The sequence below is a fragment of the Mesitornis unicolor genome, unplaced genomic scaffold (assembly GCF_000695765.1).
Source record: "Mesitornis unicolor isolate BGI_N332 unplaced genomic scaffold, ASM69576v1 scaffold14987, whole genome shotgun sequence".
Classification (NCBI taxonomy): domain Eukaryota; kingdom Metazoa; phylum Chordata; class Aves; order Mesitornithiformes; family Mesitornithidae; genus Mesitornis; species Mesitornis unicolor.
Window position 1 is genome coordinate 22,259 of NW_010195942.1, and position 11,669 is coordinate 33,927.

The following is an 11,669-nucleotide window of genomic DNA, read 5'->3' on the forward strand; positions in this document are numbered from 1 at the left end:
TGTTTAGTTTTCAGCATTCAGAACTACATACATGCAAATTACTGAAAATACACACTCAATACCTACCTGCATCCACTGCTAGACTGATTGTGTTCAGAATTTGCAATCATCAGACTAAATGCATTTGAGCTTGAACTAGAAATAAGAAGATAGGAAGAAATTAATATTAGTAAACCTTACAAACAACTTCTAGTTCATCTTAGCTTTATATTTTCCTATTAATGACTGGCTATCTAGGAAAAAACCCCACAACTTTAAAAGCTTCTGCCTGGTACAACAAACGGCAACTACAGCTGTTACACATTTGTCTGGGAAAGCTCTTACTGTAGTTTTGGTTTGCACATTAAGCTATTATTTAATAAATTAAAATAGCATACACAAGAATAGATTGACACTTTTTCATATTGCAACTATAGAAGTTGGTTTACAAGAAATTATACAAATAAGGCAAATAAAACACACACTTATAAGAAGAAAGATTCAAATGAAGCTGGCTTACAGAACACTAGAGACCTTTCCTACATGAATTATAATATAGTACACAATTTACATCACATGAGAGTACAAGTTAACACTCAGCTTCAATCTGAAGATACACTTTATACAACAGTTGTTATTCAGAAATTACAATCTGATGGAAAGTGAAGTTTATTTAGCATTAGTTACTACCTTTTATGGCAGTCTGAAGATTCCATAAGCATTGCTGAATCTTTCCCGTTTTCATCAGATTCGTGGCCATGAGAATCATGCCCACTCGAGTAGTTTTCATTTGTGTCATTTCCACTGAAGTCATTTCCACTGGATCCACTGCTCATCTCAATATCTTCCTGAAGAACTTCATGAGAGTGTTCAGGCTTGGTCTGAATTTCTGAGTCTTCAGCAATCATCTGGCTGTGGCTATTTGCAAGTCCAGAATAATCACTCATTTTTTGTTGCTCTTTTAAAGAGAATGACGAAGAAGCGTTTTCACTGACACCAGGTTGCTGCTCAGGGTTCTGCTCCTCAGTGCCAGAGTAGAACCCCCTGAACTTGATAGAGTCCATGGGACACTCATTAGAAACACTGCCAAGACCAAGAGCAAATCAAGCCATATTCAGAACTTTCTCTCTGTACAAGTTCTGTGTGGAAGCACAGACCCACAAATCTGAGGAGGAAGGGAAGGAAGAAAAAAACAACCTTATTTTCTTGTTTGCCTTTGCTGACAAACTGGAATTCTCACTGACTGATGAAATTAAAAGTGATAAATTATATTTGTGGTTAATGTATTCAGCGTCTAAACGGTGAAAAGTAAGTTAAATATAATTGCAAACCTAACAATGTTTTATCATGGAAAAGTTACTTACTTTTTAGTAAACACACAAAAAGAAGTGGAATAAACAAACACCTCCTTAAAACCTAAATGGTCATTTATTTTCTATTCACCTACTTGATGCTTGATAATTTTACTGCCTAGATTTAGACAATAGCTATTACTGTTCCCAGTGAAACCACTCCCCTGGATTCCAGATCACCTTGATAAACAAAAAGGTTGCATACAGACATCAGAGGAGTCCCTACTTGGTTTGGAGGTTGCTTGGGCTTGTTGTTTCTTTGCTTTTAAATGCATAATCCTGTTGGGTTTTTTTTCTTTTTAAGATCAGTTCTGTCATTTTGGCCAATTCTTCATTTCTTTCTTTGTACAAGAGCCACACGGGAATGTAGAATGAACGTATAGTAGCAACAGGGAAACTAAGTTCAAAAACCCACCTACTTAAGAACAAAAATTCAAGAAAAAATAACCCTGCAAATAATTTTATCTACTGATTACCACTAATTTAGGGGAAAAAAAATCTGCATTGTTCAGAAAAGTAAGCTTAAAACAAAAGAGAAAGAAATCCCTGCTTCTAAAGCAATTTCTAATGCAACAGGCTCAAGGCCAGAGCGTGTATGGAAGTGACTGAAGAACGGACTAATACTGGAGAGCCAAAGGAGAAGTACTAGAGGACTCCAACTTTATGAATAAAATAAAGATATTTAATCTGACTCATTTCCTTGCGTATTTCAGCAACCCATAGAGACAGTAATACTGCAAAACCATGAACTAATATTCTCTGAATGATGTAATTCATCAAAGAAAAAAAGAGGGTTCTTTTTAAAACAACAGAACTATGTTTGAATCTTCCTCTTTGTTTCTCTAAAATATTCAGGATTACAACCGTTGACTAAGAAACCTCTGACTGCAATAACAAAGTCAAATGAAAAGATCTGCAACTAAGTTTTGCTAATATGAACTGCAGCAGCTTCCTTTTAAACACAAATATATATTATTATATATCTTTTTATACTTTATTTATTATATGTATAAATTTTATTCATTTTTAGAAAGCCTGTAAAAGAAAGCATCAACTTAATATTTATTTAAAACACACTATGATTCAACTGCCCTCCCACCATAATAAAAACCCAAACGTTGGAACTATTTTCTTACCCTCCTAATTGCTGTTTTTCCAGACATTTTACACTTATTATGAGTTTTGCAGAAGAAAATACTACTTGTTTACTCATTTGGCCAAAGCAATATGCAAGATATCTGTTTTCATTTGAAAGAGGAAGTGTAGTTTAAGGACATTCATTTAAGCTATAAGTGATGGTATATAGATACAAATATTTTTCTTTTCTTTACAAGATTATTCACTAGTGCTTCATTATAGGTAATGATAAAAAAGTCTCATTTGGGTAGAGTAAAATATATCACTTCTGCATGTATTCACTTCAGGAGATTTAATCCAGACTAAATGGACATCCCATTATGCTGTTGTATTGAACAGCACCATACACGCAGTACATTACACTTTGGTAGCTCTAACAGGTTTTTTCTGGGCTTAATAAGCCACTTCTGTCTTCAAAGTTACATAACTGCAACATGCAATAAAAGAATATGTACTCTTGGAGGAAACTCGAGTACTATTTCACAACAGCACATACTCTGGTGCCTAATGATTAACTAGATGAGACAGTTCATCTCCAATTTAATCTGTCTGGTAGACAGAGGTCACACTTTCACTTGCCTTACTCAGCTTGACATTTTAATGAAGTTCTGTCCCTGTATGTAGTCCACTCTTGTCACACATGCTTCTAATGAGCCTGACTGGTTAGTGGTACCCATGCTTAACAAAGCAAGCCTAGCCATGATTCATTCTGTCCAAGAGCCACTGAAAACTTCAAAATGCTTAGGAGAGAATACAAAAGGTGGCACTGGGAATACCAATATGGACAGCACACAAGACAAACCTCCTGGTACTGAAAAGGTAAGGAGCATTTTATTAATGTCTTAATGTATTCTCACCCAGGAAATGCTCTTACCGCTACTTCAAGTACTGCAGAATTAACAGCATCTCTGGTTAAATAACTGAACCCACTCTCAAAAAGATATTTCCTATGTGTCATCTGTATTATTATTTCTCAGAGGGCACTGAGATTGTAAAGTTCTGCAGAGGATTCAGTGAGTAAGGTACTCCAACAAACTACTTGGAGAGTAATGGAATGGCTTTTTACTTTCTATGTGAAGGTTAAAGTAACCTTGGAGATCATCTACAGCATTTTGTCAACTTCAAATAAATGCCTTATGCACATCAAAACTACGTAAGTTAAGCCCTCTGTGATTAAAATGAAGCTTTTCATAAATAGACAGCCACAGCATCACCTGAAAAGGAGGTCTGACACGTAGGAATTCAAGGCGAGATCAAAAATTCCTCATACTACATTCTGTGCCCACGGTAGCGGTTTCCTCCTATTTTTCTGACCAAATGCTACTTAGAAAGAGCTTTAGCTACAAGAGAAAAACCAAATAACACTACCTGCTGATAAGCCATGTAACATGATTTCTTTAGAGCTGCCCACTTTGGGCTGCTATACTAAAATCCCATAAAGAAAACTGTCTAAGTCACTATCAATAGGTTCATAAGCACAAACTGTCACAAGACAGACTCTTAGCATAGCCTTAAATTCTCTAAAGATAATTAGCCCAATATTACACTAACACAAACATCAGGAGAACTGTGCTATTTATGGGAAGAGCAATGATTGTACCACAGCTTTCCTACTCTGAATGTAAACATTTTGTATTTTGGTCTTTAAGCATGAGAAACATTTTCTCCTGAACTGTGAAGCCAGAGTATTACATATGCCATAGTATTTTCAGCCTCAAGAGTTGCCTGCAAATATTTACTTTGAACAATCTTGGAAAATTATTCTCCCAAAGTCTTTTCTGTAATCTCTGGAAGTTAAAAAGTCAATGCAATTGTGCCATAACTAGCATGGAGAGTCTTTGTTTGAACTTCTGCCAGGCGTTGTAGGAAACTTCAATAGTGCTTTCCTTAGGTGGCAGAAAAGTGTTCCCAAAATACATACATAAGCTGTCCAATAACTTTTGAGGAATTTCATGAGCCTCCACGAACAAGAGTTAAGTAATTCAATGACAGTCAAGATTTCAAGGATTTTTTATTTTTATTTTAAGAAATAGATTCAAATTAAAAGAATCACCAACACAAAAGAAATAGGTAATGGGCTAAAGTAGATACTATATGAATCTTCTTCCTCTTGATACCTGGCAGAAACTTGTGTCAGGAAATGCTTGAGTTGAGTTACTTCTGCCTCTAACTAGCACCATGCTGGAACTTTGCAGCTTTGCCCACAGTAAGTATCTACACAGTTCCTACATAACTACATTACAGCAACTACAATTTAGAGGCCAAGGACAATGGTGCTAGAAATAAAATCAGTATCCCAGTAATGCAGAAGATACAAGTTTGGCCCTTTTAAAGGTATCTTTTGAGAAGAATTGGCTCAACTCCTTAAGATAGGATGGTGTTCTTAGGCAGGACTGGAAAATCAATGCCGTTCAAAGTCAATCTTGCACAAAATTTCTTGTTTCTAAATCTCCAAAGCCTCAGTGTCAGAGGCGTATGCCAGAGTAAGGAATACAGGAAGAATAAATATGAAGGAACTAGAAAAACACAATGATAGAAGGAAAAGGAGCATCTCTAAAACAAGAACTGCTATAACAAATAAAAAAAACCAAGATGGCTCAAAGTAATAATGTTGATATATGCCATAAGTTTGGAGAGATTTACTAAGACGACATTGGGATAACTGTGACAAAAGAACAGACTGGCAATTACCCTACGCCGTGCTCTGTGCCTGTAATTTTAGATAAGAACCGATGCAACTGACTAGACTTTACTCTCAGACAGAGGAAGACCTTAAGTGGAACATCTGTATGCATATGCAAGCACCTTGCAAACACTTCAGAAGAGAGGGTCAGCCATCCCAGAGAGATTAATTAACATTGAAACTAATCTCAGTAAAAATGCCATAATAAACTGCACATATTCATCTCGCTTATAAGCTTGAATAAATTCCCAAGTGATAATCACACAAGAATGAAAAGGTAAAAGCTAGCATGCTTTCCCAGTCCGAGGTTCTCTCCTGTTACCACAGTCTGAGGAAGTAATTGCATCTCATACCAAATTCAGTAAGTAAGTGCAGACAGTCACAATGAAACAGATGAAGATCTCTTTCAGGTTTGATCTTTAGAGGAGTACATTAGTCCAGTTTTTCCTTTATTTTCTGCTCCACCTTTCTAATGTTTCAATGAAGGTTGTCTATTTTGACTCTGTAAATAAAACCTTTTATCTTAGATTGGCACCACTGAAGCTTGATTTTAAGGCAACTGGCTCACAAAAAACATTCTACTCTTCCAGAGAGAGAGCAAACCTCCCAAAGTCATTCTGGCAAAGACCAGAACTCTTTAAGATCCTGATGCAGGGTATGAAAAAGGCAACAATTCTACTGAGCACAAAGGACAAAAGTAGGCATTAATATGCCAGGTTAGATGTACAGAAAGTGGCTGCTGGTTATTCATTAGCTACAGAAGCTCCTTTATCCTGCAGTAAGACAATGGAAACAGCCTGAACTTTAGTGTCTCCAGAAAACCATGTCAAAATGCGTGTGCACAAATGCTTGAAGAAATAATGGTTTTAAGCTTTTGAAAAACCCTCAAGAAGGGTTAGAACACCAAGGAGGCAAATTTCATTTGAAACTATGGCATTTAAGCTCAAAAACCTTGTTTCAGAAGAGATCTTGTTACATTCAGAGAACAGATTTTGCCAAATTTGTCTTTTCACACAAAAAAATACCATGTCTAGTACTGGCATTTAAAGAACGAAAAGCTAAAAATCCAGAGTCAAAACTATCTAATTCAAGAACTGAGTAAGAGGAGAAGATCTGAAGATTTGAGCCTAAATTTGCAACTACTGTGAACTTACCAATATTCCCAAATGAAGCAAGGGGCACACCACAGTTTATGACTCTACGTTAGACGTGAGATATCTGGGGACTCTGAACAGTACAAGCACCAATAGGAGACGTTCCTAATGGTCAGGATTCAGTTTTACTGAAGATCTTATCAACAAGAAGAGTTTCCACATGTCTTCTGGATGATTGCTTTGCAAAACGTAAGCTTTCTTATTTGTATGACAAATAACTAGCAGGGGTTTAATTACATCACGCGATTTTAGAGAAAATTGAAAATTAACATCTACAATGAATGCATTCTCCCTCTGCAATTAGACAATAATTGAATGCTTGGTAGTAGGAAAGCGTTAGGAAAAAATGTTGAAAAACAAACAATTAAGCAAGAATCGACTTATCTAACTGTATAACTTCAGCAGCAATAACATTGAGAGCTTCACTCTTTGGTGGCAAGCGACAACAATTAATAGAAAATCTTCACTAGGATACTTTCTTAGAAGGAGAAAAAAAAAAGATGGCAGTATTGTCAGAGTTGACTATAAGAACAAACAATAAGAAAAGATGCTTAATTTCCTGCAAGACTTTCCATTTTTAAAAAAGAAAAACCACCTTTATTTTTTAATAGATTCCTCATCTCACTGCAAGTCATCACAAACAAGTTTTGCTCTTTTCCTTAACAAGGAATGAGGTGTAAGTCAGTTTTCTACTTATGTCAATAGAATTATCAACATTGTTAGAATAAGTGCTTCCATTACATCTCAATTACATAGCCTTCATTTCACAATTTGTTGATAAGGATTTACTCTCCAGTTCAAGAGAATCCTGAACACAGGACTGTTATTTAAACGAAATTTAGTAATATCTTTATAAAGGTGATCCTAATTAATCACTGCTTACAGCTGCCACTTTACACCAGAGGAACTGATCAAGACATAGCCTTGGTTCAGAGACATCCAGTGGCCCCCTGAATTTATAGCAGCACCTACACAGGAAGAGGTCAGCATAAGCACCAGGCCAGGGCCTTTGTACCCATAGTAAAAATGCTTCCTGAACCAGACTGCTTCCTCAGTGAAGAAACTCAAACCTGAATTTCAGAATAAGTATGGTTTTAAGGCTAAAAATGCTTTAGTTTCAAATAAGGTAATTCCCAGTTTATAAAAAAAAATAGTTCTGAATGAGCATATATATGACTGAAATCACATTTCTAAGATAAAACAAACACGGAATGATGTATTTTCCACATAAGTTCTAGTGGGGTGGGAGAAGTAGTATCTTCCTACTAACAAGAATCATAGCAATTATGCATGTTTCTTACCTGATTTTTCTATGCAAAGTTGGTAACAGCGTTTAGCAAGCTCCCTCCCAGCTAGCATCAAAAGCATGAAGTGCCTAGGTCCAGAGTCTCCCACATGCATTTAATTCTTGTCTCATCCTCTTCTACTGGAAATCTTTGACCATTACAGAGTCCGGACACCTCTATAACTACAAAATATAAAAGAAATACCTGGGCCCCCCAACAGTGTCCTCTTCAAACAGATACCAGAGAGATCCTCACAGTTACACCATGCCTATACAGATGAATGTTGGTTAAACATGAAACTGCCATCCAGCAGAGGAATCAGATACAACTTTGCATTTTAAACGCTTTTGGTGCAAAATAAGGTCTTACAGACTTTTAAAATAACAATCTTCTACACTAAACTAACCCTTCTGATTCACTATTGGTATGGTATCATACTATGTACATGTGTAATATGTACACAGTCTGCATGGGCTGACAGTCACTAACAATGGGAGGCCAAACCCTCCAATAGATAACAGAGCAAAATGCCTGATACAGTCAACAGGAAGGAGCTCCAACTGCTTAAAAAGTCTGGTTAGAATATAACGTTAACAGCTGATCTAAACTCCTCTACATCACTGCAGGCTTTGTATGAGCATTAATAAAAGGGTTTCCTAGGCAGTTACAAAATTTCAATTCACAGAATCACAGAATGGCGGAGGTCAAAAGGGACCTTTGGAGGTCATCTAATCCAACTCCCTGTTCAGGCAGAGTCACCTAGAGCAGGCTACCCAGGACCACCTCCAGATGACTTTTAAATAACTCCAAGGATGAAGATTACACAGCCTCTCTGGGCAATCTGTTCCAGTGCTCACTCACCCTCGCAGTAAAAGTGTGCCCCTATGTTCAGAAGTCTGTACTAACAAAGTTCATCAACACTATTATTCTTCCTAATAAAAGCAATTTCCTAAGACATTAGGAATTTTGGCAAGGAAAGTATGAAAGCTGTTCCATTAAATCTAGCAAACCAAGTCTGTTGGTACATGCCACTGCCATGTAACACAAGGAAATAGTAGAACAAACATCAGAAGTTCAGAAGATCAACATTTCTGTGGCAACCAATTACATCACTAAGTTCTTAATTTGAATATGCAGAAGGAATGTTTGGAATGAAAATTTGAAACAGTGCTCAAATCCCAAGCTAACCATTTTGGAAGACGGCCCATGTTAACATGCCTTAATTTAAAATGCTGCACGTCTACCAACTGCTAAAAGTACATTTGTGTTGGCCAGACTTAAGGAAGAACTTATTCACAACATTCCATTCCGTATAACGTCGCAAAGCCAATACGAGTTCTACAAGTCTCAGATTATGATACAAATCTGTGTACATTGGTTCTTTAAATGTTTTGCCTCTGTTTCTATTATAAATTGATAAAGCAGGATTTCAATTATAAGCTATCTCTGACCTCAAGAAGTGTTAGAAATTGCCATATCTGGACCTACTTGCAGACTTCGCAATTTTTAGCTTGGATACTGAAAATGTGGAATGTCTTTCAGCACTAGTTAAATCCTGGCTTAAAGACAGCTCATCCAATTCCGTCACACTAACTCATCTCACTGAGTTTATTTAACTTTCCTTTATGGAGCTAAGTGTCTACTTTCACTAAGCAAAACCTACAAGAAATTAGTCACAAGGTCTTGTCTGACTATTTCTGAAGTGACATAGCACTTCTCTAGTTTGATGAGCTCCCCCATGACATTTTCATAGATAAAAAAACGTTTAATGGAGTTCAGGTTTGAAGAGGATACTCGCAGTCACAGCAAACACAATTTTAAATTCTCGTGATAAGTCTTTCTACAATTTAACTGAAAGCTAAGACAAATCTACACCAAAATAATTTTTATCTGAAACTAAATACAAGTCATTCAAACCAGGCATTTTATCAGTTTGAGTAGAATTAGAGGTAGTTAATCTTTTTCTATTGTTTATCAATTGTTTTGATTGTTTTCTGTTGTTTATCAGAAGAAATGTACAGGTGACTGAGTACGCCCAAATCCCAAAGAACAAAAGAGTTCACCCATGTAAGGCATCTCAAGAAGGTCTTTTTCACAGAAGGAAGTCTAATTTGATCAATATACTAAGAATATAGAACTTGTGACATTTCCTTTGATACAGAGAGATTTCTTTTCTGAGCATAGAAGACTTCAAATATTAGAAAAGAATGAACAACCTGTTTTAGGGAACACACCTGTATTACAGGATCTCAACCATGTTCACTTTACGTAGAGAACTGAAGTCACACCTGCAGCATTGAAAAGAGAACACTGTCAGCTATAAGATCCTATTCAGGTAACATTTTGTAGCCATAGAAAAACAGTCTTTTTTTTTTTTCAATCATTTAGACTAACCAGACACTGTTGTATTAATCCTCAAAACCTCAGTTACAATTTCATCTGTATTGCAGTATCACAGTACTATCCAGAACTGCTCTACTTCCCTTTCCTGTTTTGGGCCAGTATTGTCCCATCATCAGATCACATATAACAAAACCAATGGGATAAATTTTCTTTACACCCCAGGTGACATGCCTCCACCATTCTCCTTCAAACTCAGCTGTTTCCTTTTTTCACTCTAATAACCATCAACTTCTCTTCATTTGCAAAATATTTCCATAATTCTGTCTATTCTGATTTCTTAATCCATCATACATCCCATCTGAGTTATAATAAGCTTTTTTTGTCATCAGCTTCTCACACATCAAACAAACATGCAAAAGCCAGCATCTCTGATGTCATGTATTCAACTTCTCAAACAGAGATGAGAATAGGATCAGCCTGTTAGATAGCTGAACATAACTGGCCAAAAAACACTCTTGGAAGCTATGACCTGCCTTCTAAAGCAAAGCTCAGAAACATCACAGTTTCCATTCTCCTCCTGAGCTATCATCCTGATTATCTAAGTTACACCAGCTATTTTGTTTTCTGGACCACAGAATTTTCCTCAGTATTAAAATTTCTTAAAACATCTGCAAGGGTAATCAGAAACTGGAAGTAATGAATAAACTTCTTCACAAACTATGCAGATGTAGCACTTGATATTGGACACTACACTCTACTTCAGTTTTCTAAAGATTTAGATAAGCCACATCATTTCCATGCACTTCATGATTCATACAACAGGTCTTCAAAAATTTAATGCTGAATATCTTCTTATTTTTCAGTATTCTGACATTACAGCTCAAAGGAGGCACACAAAGCAGCAACAACAAAATAAATCAGTTCAGACTGAGAAAGAACTGGTATTATAAATCACTTTCTTGGGGACAGTATAATATGCTTACCTTAATGAAAGTACTAATCACAATCTTTCCAAATCTGAAAGTGTCATCAATATATTCCTATAAAAAAAGACAACAAACACCAAGTTTTATAACCAAGATAAAAAATTATTTATGAAATGTAAATCAAGTTCACTTAATAACACAAGTCCAACCATGTAAAATGCGTATTCCACAGATGAAGAACAGTTATAAAGACTACAAATACAAAATGAGAGTTATAAGAGAGTTATAAAGACTACAAATACAAGTACAAAATATTAGTAAATATTTTAATCCAACTTCTATGCACAGAATAGCTTTATTGAGTTATGTCCCCTTTATAAACATAAGAAACCCCCAAAATTCCATCTCCATAATAATTTATTGTTAGAACATTGTTTAGATAATACAGATAACACCACAGTGTATTTAAAAATCAACTATTCACTCATCTGAGAGCATCCAAGCTGAAAAATGAGTATTATCTAGTATAAAGTCTGGTAACCTATATTTGAATTTAAGTTTAAGTTATGCTGCTTCTTCCACAGTTTACAATCTTAAAACATTTCACTACCAAAATACAAGTTCCAAATTAGCCTTAGCTGATGAAAAACTCTTCAAAGAGCTAATTCAACTGAGCAAAAAGTACTGACATTGCGACTAAGACTAGTTTCATATTAAAAAAAAAAGTATGCATTCTTAAAGCAAAAGCTGTACCCAGCTTACTAAAACTTATACTTCTTTTACTTATATCTGTTAAAAAAAATATCAAG

At 35.8% G+C, this 11,669-nt stretch overlaps 1 protein-coding gene across 1 annotated transcript in view; it reads right to left on the reverse strand.

The window, feature by feature from the left end:
* The window catches only part of PER2 (period circadian clock 2), a gene marked incomplete at its 3' end in the record, with an annotated part of 33,226 nt that extends 22,252 nt beyond the window's left edge, over positions 1-10,974 (reverse strand). Inside the window, exons 1-3 of the mRNA XM_010188294.1 lie at positions 10,918-10,974; positions 670-1,144; positions 67-135 (exon numbers count right to left, since the gene is read on the reverse strand). Coding sequence (XP_010186596.1) covers positions 67-135; positions 670-1,043 — 443 coding nt within the window. The remainder of the gene's footprint in view (positions 1-66; positions 136-669; positions 1,145-10,917) is intronic.
* Between the last annotated feature and the right edge of the window lie 695 nt (positions 10,975-11,669).